The 17,763-nt window shown below is 37.1% G+C and overlaps 3 protein-coding genes across 3 annotated transcripts in view; 1 reads left to right on the forward strand and 2 right to left on the reverse strand.

Annotated features, from left to right (window-relative positions):
- The window catches only part of LOC113049629 (serine incorporator 5), a 28,903-nt gene extending 27,611 nt beyond the window's left edge, over positions 1 to 1,292 (reverse strand). The window contains exon 1 of the mRNA XM_026212141.1: positions 1,266 to 1,292. Within this exon, the coding sequence (XP_026067926.1) occupies positions 1,266 to 1,292 (27 nt within the window). The remainder of the gene's footprint in view (positions 1 to 1,265) is intronic.
- A 1,152-nt stretch (positions 1,293 to 2,444) lies between these two features.
- LOC113049630 (cyclin-dependent kinase 7-like) lies at positions 2,445 to 5,854 on the reverse strand. Its single transcript, XM_026212142.1, has 12 exons — positions 5,700 to 5,854; positions 5,535 to 5,594; positions 5,343 to 5,376; positions 5,169 to 5,236; positions 5,010 to 5,078; positions 4,691 to 4,801; positions 4,069 to 4,187; positions 3,864 to 3,963; positions 3,498 to 3,584; positions 3,210 to 3,359; positions 2,973 to 3,117; positions 2,445 to 2,643 (listed from the first exon to the last, which is right to left on the reverse strand). The coding sequence occupies exons 1-12, from the start codon at positions 5,763 to 5,765 to the stop codon at positions 2,615 to 2,617; spliced, it is 1,038 nt and encodes a 345-aa protein (XP_026067927.1). The 5' UTR covers positions 5,766 to 5,854; the 3' UTR covers positions 2,445 to 2,614.
- A 4,167-nt stretch (positions 5,855 to 10,021) lies between these two features.
- setbp1 (SET binding protein 1) overlaps positions 10,022 to 17,763 on the forward strand; it is a 55,863-nt gene continuing 48,121 nt past the window's right edge. The window contains exon 1 of the mRNA XM_026212143.1: positions 10,022 to 10,667. The gene's annotated coding sequence lies outside the window, so the exon portion shown is untranslated. The remainder of the gene's footprint in view (positions 10,668 to 17,763) is intronic.

Consider the following 17,763-nt stretch of genomic DNA (forward strand, 5'->3'; position numbering starts at 1 on the left):
AGAGGGAATCAATTACCATCAAAACAGAATCAACAGCTAAACAAAGCAGGGTTATCTAATGATAGCAATTAGTTAACAAACATTGAGACTACATAACGCCAATCCCCCACCCGTCTCCACACATTTGTGGGGCCACTGGCTCCTGACAAGCTTAGCACTAATGAGACAACACTATTGACGCTGAGCACTGACTGCAAGCTCTCTCTTTCCATTGCTAATCTTATGCAAACAAGCAGCCACACGGATCCAACCAGGAAATGAAAAGACCACCCGCGGACCCCACCACATACAAAGGGGCTACAAGATGAGTTGGCCTTCAGAGAAATAGTAGACTAAGAATGTAAAGGAGACAATACACTGACACTCATTTACCACATCTAGCCCTGAAGTGTTTCCTGGTGGGGTGTCCAATATTGTCTGCTTTATCTGTATTTGATCACATTTGATTCACATGGTTCCGTTAAGAACAAGGACACATACAGACATATTTGTCCTGATTGGAATGAAATGAGGACAGAAGACAGAACAAGGTCAGTCACAGTGATGACATAATTTCCTGACCGTTGGAGCAAGATAAATACTGGCTAAAATGATAAGTCTGACAGCACAGTAGATGGAAAAAACCTGCCCTGTAATGTCTGCAGAAAGCATTAGCCTGCTGATAAAAGACAACTTAAACCAGCCTGAGATGATTTGGTGGTCTTAGGTGGTTTATGCGGGTCTCTCAGCCAATCCAAACAGGTGTTTATCTAAATTCAGGATGAAAAATAAACATGTCTCAAAACCTTCTAAACTAGTTAACAGTTTGACCAGGCTGGGAGACCATCGAAACATCTTGGGCTGGTTTAAGGTGTTTTTCCCCCAACAACATATTGTTTGGTGTCTTCATAGTCACAACTGTTTTAAAATGAACAAATAGCTAGTATTGTTCAATAAAAAACAGAAATGTAAGCGGATATGGTTTCCTATTCTCAAGAAATGATGCACAGCACATTTACTATTGAGAACTCGCAACTGTACATAACTGGCACAGAACAAACAAGGTGACAGTAAAACTGCTTTAATACTTGAAATTGATAGATAGACATTAACAAATGCTACAATCATATACGTTAAAAGAACACAAGTTTTAGTTTTAAACTTTTTCTAAAGCATCAGCATTAAACGCTACAGAAAATCATTTTAAACCGGAGAACCCGAGTGCTCCGCGAGGTTCACGACTGATGATAAAAGACGGTGATGTTTCCAGTCAATGTATCACTCACCTGAGACAGACAACACGGCGCACACATGCTGACAGCGAGTCAAATCCTCCTTACACACACCGATCCAATTCAATTGTTGAGTTCGTAAGGTTCTGATAACGCGACCGTGGATCGAGCGTTTGGTGCTCCCGCGATTCTCTCTGCACGCGCCGCGCGTCCCCGCTCACAATAGACTGTGACGGGCGCGAGCAGCGGCGCTGTGCGTGCGGACGTCTGTGAGAAGATGGCCTACGACACATCCCAAATCACAAAGCTGTGTTGGCTTACAGTGGCGCTTTATTGTTTATTCACATTCATTATTGATCTTACATCCAAATCAGATAAAATCGCCGACGCACATCACTTCCGCTATCGTGATAATGTGACGGTTTCGAGTCCCCTCGTCCACAACGACAACGAAATACATATAACGTTAATTAAGTTGTATTTTATAGTCTGACCGCGCCAAGTCTTACTTGGGGACAGGAAGAGGTTTATATTATATTATTGTTATTATATTAATTCGGATATCTTTGTTTCAGTTCATGTCAAAATGTTGTTGTACTTGTTTTGTTTACAAACACACAGGTTAATAGGTGGAGGACTGACCGCATCCCATCACTGACGCATCTGTAAAGTATGCAAGTTGCAGAGAACATCGACACACTGTAAGCGTTGAATAAACTATCTGTGCATCGAGACAGAAAGTATTTATGTAATACTAATGCGGTATAAATGGTCTCCGTTTATTAAAATTCTGTCTGTAAACATTACTCTCAACATATCACAAAGTGTTGGCTGTAGTGTAGCCAGTTCACTGACAAACAAACAAACTCTCCTGGAAGAGAGAGAGAAGTTACAGACAGAGCTAAGACAACAGCACCTCCCTGAGGACTACAGATACGCTTTCAAATAAACCAAACTGCCTTAGACGCTTTATGGTGGATAATAATAAAAAGCTTGGAAATAAATATTAACCAGGATTTCAGGTAAGTAACCTCATTAAATCCTTATAAGCATTACTTAAAAATACAACAGTTTAAAATATTACATTATTCTAACTATTATCAATATCAAATTTATTATAAATATCACAGAGATGGCAAAGCATTTATTTATTGTATATGCTAAAAATATGACTGAATATGCTAGTGACAAATTTGGGTGATGTGCATAATTAAAAGAAACAAAAGGCAAAACTAAATTTTTTGATAATTTAATTTCCTAAGTTACATAAAAAAAAATAATTGAAAAAAAAATAATTCATTCAACTATTAACACATAAATATGTTAACTCCGTATCTCTGTTTCATGTGCTGTTGAAATGTTGCCATTCACGCAGAACCACAGCAGCACCGGTGGAAGAAAACTCAGAAAACCAGTTTCTTTTTAAGGGTACCTGAGAAATGGGATAGGAAAAAAAACAATTAGATTTTCAACTTCAATAACGGTTTCATTATATATCATCCTTTTCTATTACACACTAATCTAATTGAAAGCTTTCATTAAATCACACAAAAATCACCACTGGAAATGTTAAGACCCCCTGTGGTGAAAATCAAGTTTTTAATGTTGTTTAAATCTGGGAACATTCTGAAAGCATGTGCAAAATTCTGGTCTGAAAGTCAAACCATGTGCAAATTCATCAGTCAACACCACATCTGAGCAATAAACAACACTGATATCTATCGGATGTGTTTATCTAGTATTTATGCATGTTGTCTTCACCCTGTTCAATACTGTCACGTTTTCTCTTGATGCCAATCAACAGGTTTTCTTTCTCCTTCAGGGCTTCTGTTGAGGAGTTTGGTCTGGGAAGCTGAGGTCCTGGGGTGGGTCCTGGTCTAATGCTGAAATATCTCATCTTCAAAGCCTAGAATGATAATATCCATTCATCCAGACGCTCTCTAATGTAGATTAGCTTTAAGCATCAAGTTGAATGAACTGCGACCCATTTACTGGCACCTGTGAAGCTGTAGTGCGTGTGCAGGGGTTAAAGGTGAATAATCCCTTCAGAAGCTCCAGGAGGTCATCGCCAGCTGCGCTGAAGATGTGCTCCAACGGCGTGCCAGGAAATAGTTTAAATGACACATAGTCCGGAAGATTGGACATCCCCTTAAACAAAAACCAGAACAAATCACTAATTATACACACAAGGAAGCCTGAAAACTGAATGTTTTGAGAAATATGCAAATGAAGCTGAAGTAAAATTCTCTCAATTACAAATAAGTTCAGAAGATGACTACAACTCACAGGCCATGTCTCCTCTGTTGGAGTTCCCAAAGCTTCAAATATCTTTGTCAGCTGGTCCAAGTCTGAATCACCAGCTAAAAATGGCACCTGGAGCAAGAACAATCAAGACTTTAATTAAAATGATCATCTTTCTCTCTTCTGACCAAATGAATCAAACCTAAGCAATGATATTTTTCAGTTTCTACAAAGTCATAGAAACACTATCATGATTATTTTCTTTTGCTACACAACATTTTTTATTTGTTGTAGTTTCTGTTCATCACTATAGAAGTTCACCCATCATTGACAGTTTTTGCTTCTTGGGAACTTAGAAATGTGAAAAGGGCCAAAGGGTTTTACAAACACTGGATAAAGTCAGGTACTCACTCGGAGTAAAAGCTCAGCAAGAATGCAGCCAACTGCCCACATGTCCACACCCACGCCGTACATCCTGGCACCGAAGAGCAGCTCTGGGGCACGATACCATCTGAGAAGACCCACACAACATGAAAGATGAGACAATGGTATGATAAAGAAGATCCAAGTATTACTGTAAATGCTCACTACTGAATTATCAGAGTCTTCTACAAACCTTGTAACAACTTGATGTGTATACACTCGGTTCGGGCTTCCAAACGCTTTGGCCAAGCCAAAATCAGCCAGCTTCAGGACTCCATTTTCATCCAGTAGCAAATTATTGGGTTTCAGATCCTAAAAAAAAGAGAAGAAAACAATTACGCTGACTTGAAGTAGCAGTTTTTTTTAATCAGGATTTATTTGGGGAATAAGTACTGTTCATCAAGCCTGCATTTATTCTGTAAAAACAGTAGTGTTATGAAATATTATTACAATTCAAAAACCATTCTATTTTATTTAAAAAATGTAATTTATTCCTATAATGGCAAAGCTGAATGTTATCAGCCATTACTTCAGTGACACGTAATCCTTCAGAAACCATTCCTATTTGATGATTTGGTGCTCAATGAACATGTCATATCATTATAAATGTTGAAAACTGTTGTGCTGCTTAATATTTTTGTGGAAACAGGACATGTTTTCAACATTCTTTGACGAATAAAATAGAAAATAGAAATCATCTGTAACACATAAATGACTTTTGCAGAAAATCATTAATTTTTTTGGAAATTCTATATTACGGACCACACACATATGAACAGTAGTGTGCGTAACGGAGCAGATGCATGAAACCTCACCCTGTGCAGGATCCAGTGATTGTGCATGTATTCCAGACCCTGTAACGTCATTAGGATGTATGCCTTTATATTGGCTGGAGTTAATACAAGACTGGTGTCCTTTATAATCACCTGAAACAGACCATAATACAGCTACTTATTTATGTGAAGGGTTTTAAGAGCAGTGACCAAACAGTTAGGAGGTATAAACATCATACTCATACTGTGTTAATGTGGACATTTATCATTTGATCTACTGTAGTTCTTAATGGCTTTGCTCTGTGATAGGTTTGTTGTTGAAGTTACCAAAACAATAAATGTCCAAGTGTAATGTTGTCACCTCGAGATCTGTCTCCATAAAGTCAAAGACAAGACTGATGTTGGATTTGTGTCCAAAAGCATCCAAGAGCTGAGATAGAAAAAAGGTTAATTGATGTCAGTGTTAGTATATAACCACAGCATTGCATCAAAGATTTATATGAATATAAACAAGACTTACACCAATAATGTTCGGATGACTGAGCTCTTGCAACAACTTAATCTCTCGAAGGGCTGTTCTGTTGATGCCTGGATAACAGAACATATATAGTGTATATATAAGACACAAATTTAAATGATTACTCAAAATATATATATATATATAATCAAAAATTATGACACATTCAATGCGCACCATCTTTGGCTTCTGTCCTGTGCCCCACTTTTATCTGCAAACAAGAAATTCAACATTTCACATAAAGGTACTTAGGAATGATTCAAATAATAATAATAATCAAAATGTTCTACTACCTAATGTAAAATACTAAAACAAGAGAATTTGATCAAAAGTGATGCTTTTCAAAAAGTGTAAACTGAAGCGTCTTACCTTTTTAATAGCAACAATAGTGTTTGTGGTTTTGTCTCTTGCCTTGTACACAGTTGCAAACTGCGAAATGCATTAATGGCAATATACATTATTAAAATGAACGATTACCATGCACATGCAAGAGCTGCTGCAGCTAAACACTAAAGATTAAATTATGTCGTATACCTGTCCTTCACCAAGAAAGTCCAGCTTTTCATAACGCTTCGCTCTGGATTTCACATCTAATGCCATGATATCAACTATACAACTGCTCTTTGTGAAGTTACACTTCCTTCTGTATTAAAGAGCAGTTTATACTTCCGGGTCAAATAAAAGCCTCAGAAGTGGGAACGGGTTTAAAAATAGCACGGGATTTGAATGCATATTATTCAATTGCAAGGGAATTGATGGTGTACGGTTCGTTCATCATATTGTAATAATATAATATAATTTAAAAATGATTTAATAATTTAGAAATATTTTAATCGATTTTAATAATTTAATAACTCAGTTTATTTTAACCAACAAACAAATAAAATAGATTTTACCTTTTTTTTATGCAGTTTTGTGACTAATATGGGTCGTGCCAGTTTCTGAGGGGACTAAAATATTTATATACCAGTTTTGCTTTTAACAGTTGTGAGCCGCAGTGAAAAATATCCGTGAAAGCTTAAAAAAATAATATTTAAGAAATATTACACTGCACATTTTCAGAAGATTTAGCATTTTAATTAAATGTATATATTGTAGTTTATTTTAAATAGTTTAAGAAAGTTTGCAATTTATTTGTACATTTATTACAAAACCCTCACTTATTAGAAACACTGACGAATTGTTTCATAAGCAATTTTTTTATTATAAATCGAATTTCCTGGCTTAATTTTCATGATTCATTTAAAACAGTAGCTTTAATCATGTAATCACAAAGAGATACCGTGCCATAAAAGATCAATCTATCAATTTATTCCTGCAGAGGGCGCTGTTGTCAATGTCAAAAAAATAAAATAAAAAATAAATTAAAATAAAACTTGAGCTTGTCCTTTCCTTTGCACAAATTGCACTACATGCATTTTCATAAACAGCTCTATTTACTAAGTAGATCTACTGACAAATTGGCATCCTATTTAAAACATAATATAACTGAAGTCATGTCCATTTTGGGCGAATTTCTAGTCAAATAAAGTCATGTTTCCTCTTTCTCTGCGTAATTATTTCTCACAATGTATCTATAGAAAGGGGACAATTTACATATCATTGCATATCATAAACAACTTCTGCTAATTCTTAGTATATTTTCATATAAAGGGTAGTTTAAAAATCAGAAACAATTACAGGTGATACTGAGGATCTTCCATTTTCATAAATGCATTAAAGTATACTATCTCCAAACCTAAGACAAAGACTCAACAATGTGACACTTGACACATTTAGATTTTAGTTTAAAATTAATATTCGACCAGCATGTCACTGCATTATTCTTCTTTTATCGACACAATCACATGGCTCACACGGTGTTTTTTGGTAGTGTGTGTCAGTAGACTGTGTTAAGGTGTGATCATTACACAGTTATTCTTCAAAAACATAATCCCCCTTAGATACCTTTTTGTTTGACTTGTTTACTGTACGCCTTCTATCGCCATCAGAAGTTTCCCATCTCAACAGGAAGTGGTTAGCATAAGCTCTGTTCTTATGAAGACGCCCACTTCCTCTGACTTTGATAAACACATTTGTGGTTTTGTGCACTAACCCCATCAGATAAATTTTCTTAACTGCTGCTAAACCCAATGTCCTCAAATTCCAGAATGATTTCTGGCGGGTTTATCACGAAAACAGCATCCAATACAGTGAAAACGTGACTTTTGGATTGGTGAGAAGTAAATCCTCTAGTGTTAAGTAATAATGTTTTTAAAATATTCTGTCAGTACTTTGCTTGAGAAACATCAGTGACTCATTTCATATCAGTTTTATCAGACTGGCCTCATTTGAAATGAGAGATGCAGCACATTTGTTTATTTAGTCAGTGCTCTGAATATAAATCTGTAAAAAAAAAAAAAAAAAAAATATTATCAAACAAGTTTTTGCACACATTTATTTAAATTTACACACATTTACTGAAAGCAGCAAAATATTTAGGATTTTTGGGCTTAAACTGCATTTGGATTTTCATTTCTAAAATTATACCACATTTGGGGTTAAAATAAAAATGTGATTTTATTCATTGGGCTTAGTTTTTCATAAAGTTTAATGTTAATTTCTCTGGTTTTAAGTGAGTTTTCCTTTAATTAAACTGATTTCAATTTTATACTTATTTATTTAACTATCTTGGGCTTGTATGCTTTACTATAGGGTTACAGCATTAAAGTCTTCTTCTGTGGTTTTTAATCATGCTCTATAAGACTTCTTCATTTACTTCTTCTTTTTTTTCAGTTTTGTTTGACAGAAAGATCTTAACACTTGTGGGCCTCAAAAACAAATGTTTTTCCAGTCTGAGAACACAAGTGTCCAGTGTCATGTTTCAGTAATCGTCTTCTCTGTGCAGCGTATGATTTTTCATTTCACAACTTCTAGATTTAGTAGCTAGCAGGCAGAAACTACACTGATTTTGAGTCAATAGGAGAACGAGAACCATCATCCTTAGTCTGAACAGTCATTCTGAAGAACAGGTGAGCGAGACGACTGTGAAACTGCAAATGAAACCTTTAAAAGGTTTTTAAGATGTTTTGTCATGAGCTGATATTGACTAGGTGTTTTTGCAATTCAAAACCAAGGTTAACAAGCCTCTTCTGAAAATGACATTTTGTGAGCTGGTTTACGCTCAAGCCGTCCAAGAAATATACTCAGAATGATGAAACTCATAAAAAGGATAAACAAAAGCATAAAAAAAAATCTTATAAAGACTTTAAGTCTTTCAAGTATCTTGTTAGGTTATACTTTAACCATTCAGTAATGTAAAGCCACAATCCTGGCAATGAATTCTGAAACCGACAGCTTTTGCTTTCTGAGACTGTGCATGTAACATGCCTGCTCAAGTGCTGTGGTAGAACTTACACTAAAACCACATATTAGTGTGAGAAACAAACAGCACATCAAAACCTCTCACCTATCAGCTTCTTCACAGATCTGAGAAATGTACTGTAACTCCACATTCGCTCTTACTTGCTGTCTTTACATTATAAGGCCTCAGACAGGCATATAAATATCTAGGTCACAATATAATGTCTATGATCTGTTCTTAAAGTCAGTAGTCCATGCACATCCCACAAACCTCTAAACTCTTTACATGTGGTATCCATGGCAACCTTTTTTTCCCACTAGAAAAATCATTGACCCTTTTTTGAATAATCGGCAGCATCATTGATTTTCAAGGTTGCCCAATGAGAACTATTTACTAACACAGTCGAGACATTGATCGGCCGTCAGGGGAGCAGATGCTGACCTCTATATTGAAGAGGTCTCAGAGTGTCATTACATTCTCTCTCAATCAATACACAGCTCAGATATAAACACCCATCCTGTCTAAAGGCCAAACGAGGTGAATAATGTGCTCTGCTTTCTTTAGATCAAATACAGTCGGAGTATTTGCTACTATTTACATTTTTATGTCAGTTAACAAGCTGTTTGACCCAAACTATCCCAAAAAAAAAAAAGATTGTATCAGTCTGGTATTTTTTTATAGTCACTGTGAAAGAGATGAATAAAATAGGGTGCATGTGAGCTGCTTTATCTATAACAATTTGGCTGGCATAATGATTTTGCTGACTGATTATGAAGATAAGTAAGTTATAATGTGCTAAATGGATGGATACTGCAATTCAATAAATTATTTGCTTAAACATAATGAAACCAACAATGAACATGTCAAGGACAAATGAAGGTTTATGTGACAGGATAGCAGACATAAAATACTGACTGTATACTGAAAAATGTACATTTAAAAATATCCAGACATTTTATGCTATAAAGAAATAAATCAATATACATTTGAACTACAAGCAAATGGAGAAATAAATAATGAAACTACAAATAAAAATAATAAATAAATAAATAAACAATACAAAACAAATAACAAATAAACAATAATGAATACTAAAGTATTTTTGCACTACAAGCAAGCAGATAAAACAAACACAAATGTTTTGCACTACAGGTACAAAATAATAAACTTTTCCACTACAAATAAGTAAATATTCTGGACTACAAGCAAATAAACTAATAAAATAAATAAACAATTATTAAATATGTTTTACAGTATACTCATAAAGAAAAATTAACCAATATACAGATTTTGAGTATAAAATGAAAAAGTATATATATATTTTGCGCTACTGAAAAACAGCTAAAAATAAATAAGTAAATATACATATTTTGAGCAAACAGACAAAATAATGAATACATTTTGCATTACAAAAAATATTTTGCGCTACAATCAAAGAGACTAACAAATATAAAAATAAAAATAAATAAAAAAACAAGCAAACGATCGACAAGCAACAGATAATGTTTGTTAATAATAATGAACAAATAAAGGTGTGATTGATCTTTGTTTTATGTCGCGCGCTACATGGAGAGGGCGCTGGAGAGCGATCTGCAGGCCAGTGCTGAGACCCGGAGCAGAACACACACATTATCAAAAACTACTGCGGGAGTCCAGCAAGAGTCACACCACACTCGCTCAAGTCCGATCAAACACCTCCAGAAACGGGAACGCCAGAGTCTGCATATCCATGGATATTTGCCCTGCATGACCGCTCGGTTCCGGTGTGCCATCTAACGCAGGACTTTGGATATCTTTTAGGATCGCAAGAGCAGGTTTGTTTTGTCCGCAGTGGGAAGAGGCTCGATCCACCCCCGAGTCTGGTGTCTGAGAGGGAAGCAATGCAGCGCTGTGACTGAACTCCATATTATTCCTGCAGCTTCAGTCCACAGCTCATCTGATTCTGCAGACGCACTCCACTGATCGATCGCAAATCGACCGCTCTTCATTTATCTTTTTCCTTTCTGAAAAGAAATCTCACCCGAGATTGCAGCTGGCGCCATTTTAAAGCGATAAAAACGCCGTTTGCGTGAGTTTGAGGGATTGTAAAGTGCTTGTCATAATCTAGTGGATGGATTTACTCTCGTAGACTTCAGCAGCAGCAGCAGCTTCAGAAATGGGTGAGTTTTTACCTCTGCGCTCTTTTAACCACCGCTTCAACATGCCATTTTACGATATTATCATTTATTTATCTTACTTGATCTGTAATTGAACTGAAATTAGTAAAGTGGTCGGGTTTTTTTTGGATAAGTGAAGTACTTGCAAACTGCACAGCTCCATTTTAACCACAAGAAGAAAAGTGGACTATCGCCATTCTGCCTTATTTATACGAATACTCTAACGTTAGATTTCTTTTTTAATTGACCTAAAGCAGCTAAAATCTACATAAATATCAACACTTATGGCAATCGTTGATGAAGAACAGTTTCATAGACTACTTCTCTAACTCACCCTGTAGGACAGCAGTATTTGCAAAACTGAGAGAGTATGATCTGATATAGGTATATTTAAACGAAGACGCATTATTCGGCGTAATTTACTGTAATCGTGGCCATGCATCAGTTTCCCGCTGATAGAGAGTAGGCGTGTATTTGCACTGTCAAGCGCCTATAGTAATTTCCACTATAAGCCACCGTGTAGGCTTTTATTTCCATGTCAGTTGTGTTCTTACTCATTACAGACTGAATGTGTCACAAAACCTAGCGAGCTATCTATCTAGACAGCGTTGTGGGCAACTGAACGTCCTTTGCTGCCTAAAATGCTGTCAAGGATGTGTCTCACTAGGTTTTTTTTTGAGAGACATCTGCGTTTTGTGTGTGATGGGTAGCAATGATGAAACTGTTGCCCTAAGTGTTTGGTTTCATATCTGATATGTCGTGGTCGAGTTAATCTTTGCTGACATTTACCAAGATCAAGATATTATTCAGAACGAGAATTTCAGTAATTATTCATATTCTCCATAAATAGCCTATCAGATCTTAGATTAGTATCGTGCCCCTCATGTGATTGGCTGAAATCTGTGCCTAATTGCAGAAAGGGGAGGGGCTATGACAAGGTCATCTGAGTGTTTTTTTTTTTTCAGCATCTTTAGATTGAAACAGAATGTTCCCCAGGGGAACTTTGAACCACCATGAAATCAACATTCACAACTCTTATATCATTGTAATCGAATATTGTACTTGTTTTTGAAAACAAATTCCTTTTTTTTTTATTTTGAGACACTTTTATTTGGAAATATGTCTCAAGAGGAAAGAAACACGTTGGCTGAGAAGTGCAAATCAGTTCACAAAATTTTGAATACATTATAAGAAGTCAGAAAACACAATGGCAATGAAATGAGATCCAGCTCTCCGCTTGCAGCACGTCAGTCACGCTTGTCAGGAAAGTGCATGAAACCAAAGACTATGGAATACCATTAGATTAGTTATTTCCTTGCTATTTCTTAAAGGGACTTTGGTGAAATACACACAAAAACACAATTTTTTAAATCAAATAATACTTCATTAATAGCGGTTCACTTCCGTGATTTGGTACGTTTGCGTTCACATCAGCAGCGAACGTGAACTGTACCCCCGACCACCCTATTCAAGCAGACTCGGGTACGGTTTGCGGGTAATAGACAGCATTTATTATCCAAACGAACCAAACTCTGACATCAATCTAACCTGGGTGCATAACAAAAGTGTGTGAAAGCACCCTTAATGCTGTTTGATATAACTCAATTACAGTTTAATTTTCCCAATAAAAAGACTGTTCAATTCTTAATATTTTGTATCCTCCCCTTTAAAATCTCTCTGTCAGAAAATTGCCACGATTATGTTTTCACAACTTATAATAAAAAAGAGAGAGAGACTGAACAGCAGTCAGAAGAGAGGTCAAATTTACTGTCACTTCCATAGACACTGTATTAGAAACACCCTTGCATTAGTGTTAACTAGTTTTATTAATCTCATTCAAAGGTAATATAAGTAGTGGATATTTGCCATTTTTCAAATATCGGCATTGGCCGATGCATTTTTTTGCTTTGCCGATGTGTTCGAGACTTTTATTTTGACGGCGCTGAGAGCACACAGTGCTCACACTCTCTCTCTTCATCGTTAACAGTTCTGTCTATTACGGATAGAAGTCTGTCTAATAATCAGATAAGAACGGATGAAGGAATTAATCTATACAGAAAGTATTATAATGATTTCTTTTATATTAGGCATATTAGTAATTAGAAAGCCAAACATTATAATAATTTCTCATTTGTCGTCAGCATTAAGCAAATGCGCATTTATATAATTGAAACAAATCTTTGAATGACTACTGAATAGGGCTGGGCGATATATTTAACGATATGATCATGCACATTTAGTCAGTAAATCTGGTTCTGTGATTACCGCTAAATCGCCATCACCTGCATTTAAATGGAGTGGCACTTAATAGACAGAGCCGTAGATCACTGACCAGCTACGCAATATCACGTTCATTATTGAAGGCGATTTACCTGCGATAATGAACGCGAAACGCACTTGTCAATCGCATGCAATATATCACCCATCCCTAATAAGTAAATGTACATGTTGTAAATGTACATGCATTTATTTATTTTTTACATAGTAAAGGCAATTCATACAATACATTTAAACTGTTACTTTAAGGGTGTACTCACACTAGGCACGGTTGCCATGAACCGGGCCCGAGTACGATTGTCCCCCCTCCCCACTCCCCCTCTGGCCTGCACTCACATATAGGGTTTCAGCATTCGTGCCGGAGCACGCTTACGTCATTATGGTGCGACGGTTTCGGGATAAACAGGAAGAGCGGCGCTCTCTGAACACAATGGAGTCCATCGCTTTCTCTGTGGATAATTTTGTGTCGTTTGGTCTACGGTGGTCCACAGCCGTCTCACAGCCTGTTGTTAAACAGATGTGTCGCCTTAGTGGCGCGAAAATTTTCATGTAATCGTGCTGCTCGTATGAGGATGTTTGCAAGGTACCAGCTGAAGTGCAGCAAGGACTTTGCAGTTTTTAGTTTTTATGCGTTTTGCACCTCTGCCATAGACCAAAGCGACCCTTTCCCTGCCATGTTGGTTTTGGAGCGTCGCAAAACCGTGACGAAACGTGTCCTTTTCCGTGCTCCAGCATGGTTAGTGCTCACACTGCATGCGAACTGCGCCCGAGTCCAACTGAACCGTGCTCTGGCCCACCTCTTCCAAGCGGGCCAGGGCCGGCTAATCGAGCCGCGCCCGGGCACGGTTCGGAGCACTCACACTAGTCAAACGAACCGTGCTTTGGTGGTCAAACGCACTCGGGCACGGTTCAAACTGGCTAGTGTGACTACACCCTAAGACTATCTCCAAACTTTCTACCACTACTCTGCTGTTCTTCCTGTATATCTTTAATTGACAGATGTCCAGTCCAGTCAGCGGTGAGTAATCTATTCTCACACCAGTGGCGCTGTCTCAAACTGTACCTACCTTTTCCGGTTTGTCTGATTTATCGTTGTTTTTTTCTGACTTGGTATAATGTTTTCGGAATTGTTGTTGTGTTCTCTGAATTGTTATTTAGTTTTTTAGATTTGCATTTGCTTTTGCAATTTATTTTGTTTTCAGAATTGTAATTTGTTTTGCACTTCTCAGCCACCGTAGAGATAACACTTATCACAACTTCCATTTCATGGCAACTTTTAATTTTGACACAGCTTCTAGGAGCCAAGTGATATGCTTTGAATATCATACCTTAAAGTGATCAATCACCCCAAAATCCCAATTTTTATGTCTATGTAATGGAAGTCTTGGGATAATTAAAACTGTTTGGTTACCAACATTACTCCAAATATTGTCCACAGAAAATCTATCCAAAGAAGAAAGAGAGTCTTACAGGTTTGGAATGGCATGAGAGTGCACGAATGATAGCAGAATTGTTAAAGCATTATCCTCACTGAGACCTTAATACTTGAACTGAACTGATGGTGTACAGTCAGTAATGGAGAATGGAGTTTTGTGGGTCATGGAGTTTTGGGACAATATAAAATCTTGGTTTGAGTGCTGTGTTTCTGACTATGACTGTACCACTGTGTAGTTGTTTCAGAATGGAAGAGGAACTGTTAGTTAGTCTTCATCGTTTCATAGAAAGCCAATGGAAAAACCCAGGTCAGATGAGGAGACTGAACACGTTTATCAAAACACAAACACATCTACTTATGGAGCGCTTGCCCACAAAAAGATTCCAGAAAACCTATTGTATCCATATGCGGAGTATACGATTACACAAAAGAACCACAGTATTTGAGCAAAGGATAAATCCAAAGTGATGTTTATGTGTGTGAATGGAGCTCTCTCTGTTCCCGGCTATGGCTAGTTGCACTGGAGGACAGCCAAGTCCTGACAGGAGACAAAGGAAAGAGGGAGATATCCAAGGACATATCTAATTTTTGGCAGCCGTTCCAAACCAAATATCAGAACAAGAACACCTTTTGGCAGCAAGCTACAGGCGGAGGGGGGGGTTGCGTTTCGTTTTTCTTTTCTCTTTCTTTTGACTACAGCCATTTTGTTTTTGCTGCGGTCGAAATTCTGATCTCTCCTCAGTTTAAAATTTACATTTTGGCAGAAATCCATTTGCTTTTGCCATCGAAGAAAACGAGACAAGGGCGGCTGTGTGTGTGTGTTTTGTGTGTGTGTGTCTGTGTGTGTGTGACTTCAAGTGGGATTGGCTGCACATTTGGAAACTTTGCTGCAGAAGGACGGTATCAGATGTGTTTCAGTTACTCGGGATGGCCGGCTCCAGGGATTGTGTTGATGGATAACTGTCCAGTATTGTCAGTAATCTTAATTCAAAGCTCCAATCAGACAGACTTTGATTTATGCTCAAATTTGATAACCTGTAAACCTTATCTACTATGGTTATTTGAATGTTTATCTATGCCTTGAAGCAGTTGTGATTTGAACCACACTGTGGGAAACACTGACTCTCAGTTTGCTGTTGCTAAGCAGGTAAAATCACAGAAGGGCAAACGATCACACTTTAACAGCAGCTCTCATCTGCAGAAACCAATGACACTGAATACCTCCAAATCGACCTTTATTACTGTTCACACACAGACAAGCTTTACACAGCATCCCATAGGAATAAGCAGGTGATTTCTGCGAACTATGTGATTATTAGTCAAATATGCTCATGAAGTAATTGGATATCATTTTTTAGGGAATGGAATGAGGTGCTAAGCATTTTTATTTGCCATTACTTGACATAAAAATGAAATTAGTCATCATTATTTTAATGTCATTCCAAACTTGTATGACTTTAGTTCATCTTTTGAAACACGAATGAATTTTGTTTTTAATCAAATCTGAGTGATTTCTATTCCTCCATTAAAAGTCCATACCACCAAAAATGTTGATGTCTCATAAAAGTTCATAAAGACATTGTAAAAGTAATACATATCTTCTAAAAATAAATAATTGTTTTATATGATGAACAGATTTTAATTTATTTCCAAGGAGGGACAAAAAGTATGCGACAATAACTTCATGTCTGCTGAAAGTTGTAGAGGTTTGGAACAATAATGACATAAATTTCAGTTTTAAGTGAACTGTCCCTTTAAAACGGCAGTTCGTAACTTTTGGCGCTTTAGCAGTTAATAAACAGAAGTGTTTGTTTATGTCTGTGGCGAATCACGCAGGTACTGTGCTACTCCGCAGCGCTTCCACCAGTAGCAGCCTGAAATAGTCAGAATATAAAAACGTATTATAGGTGCCGCATCCGACGACCCCTTTAATAATCACGTAGCTTAATTAAATGACATTGCATTCTTTAAACTAAATTGAAATGGTAATTCCCATAAAATTGCATCTACAACTTCAACACACAGGTCCTCATAGACTTCCATTGGAAAGGTACAAACTGGTGAAAATGTTGAACGTCAGCAGTTACTAATGTGGGACTGTTTTGTTTTTAAGGCGGCGGTCACTTGAGTCGTGTTTTGCCCACAGTCTCCTGCCAATAAAAACAGTGCTCTGTGTAGTAACCAACAACAAAGAGCGCAAGTATACAGTATATTTGTTTAATTCACCTTTTTTTGCGGCTTAGTAATTACTCAAAACGACTGTGATTTCAGTTCAGTTTATTTTGCAGGCCTACTTTTATCTGTTGTTTTTTGTGTGAAGTGCTTGGATTATAAAGATCATTTCTGCCATGCCCCTCATCTCACTTCAGCATCTTTTCTCATTAGTGTTGTCTGTTGTGATAGCCAGATTTCTTCACTCGCCTTGAAATTAAGATCATGGTCAGCTTGCCTCACTGTGTGACTGCATCGGGTCAAGGCCTTGGGAATGAAAGCATGATTTTTAGACAGCAGACTCTTTTGGTTTAAATCTGTTTCAATCTTGGCAACCTTATGCGACCGGTGAGTGTTTATTTACGTCCCACCACTGTTGTAGATTCAGAATATGCTTTGTGTAGCCGCCCAGAGCTACGGCACATAGAGTGTGTAATTCAGCCGTGTCATGACCGTTGATGTCTTGAACTAATGTGGCCGGGATTGGGAAGTTTCCCTTTATGTGTAGTAGTGCAGGGTATGTGTCAGCCGTGCCAGTTCTGAGGGGCCTATTGATGTTAGCCAGAGTTAGACGCCTTATTTGATTCAACACAAATGAAAATCAGCCTGTGAGGGAGAAGCACAGTCCGTTCAATACGGTGTGCTGCTGTGTACATGGGTGTTCGATCGTTCAAGCTGACAAAACACTGAAAATATATCTTGCCTAAAATATTCCAGTTGATATAAATTACAGTGAACAGACTGTACTTCAGTCACTCACAGCTCCCCATAGCACCATGGGAAATTTAACTGACAGGTGTTTCTTGCCAATACAATTATGCTGGGAGGTATTTCCAGTATTTACGATATATATATAGGAACACTGTAAATATTGCAATGATTTTACTGCGCTTTTTATTTGGTCGTTAAAGTTGCAACGAAAAGGAAGTAGTGATAGATATTTTCTTCCTTATTGTGATGTACACCTGAGTGTAATAGATTATCAAAAAATGAAAAAATTAAAGATGTTTATTGTAGAGGGATGGGATTTAAAGGTATAGTTTACCCAAAAATGAAAATTCTGTCATTATTCATTCACCCTCAAGTTTTTCCAAACCTGTATCCGTTTCTTTCTTTTGTTGAACACAAAAAAAGGTAGTTTGAACAATGTTGGTAACCGAATAGTGGACAGTAGTT

This window comes from Carassius auratus, chromosome 30 (genome assembly GCF_003368295.1).
Source record: "Carassius auratus strain Wakin chromosome 30, ASM336829v1, whole genome shotgun sequence".
NCBI lineage: Eukaryota > Metazoa > Chordata > Actinopteri > Cypriniformes > Cyprinidae > Carassius > Carassius auratus.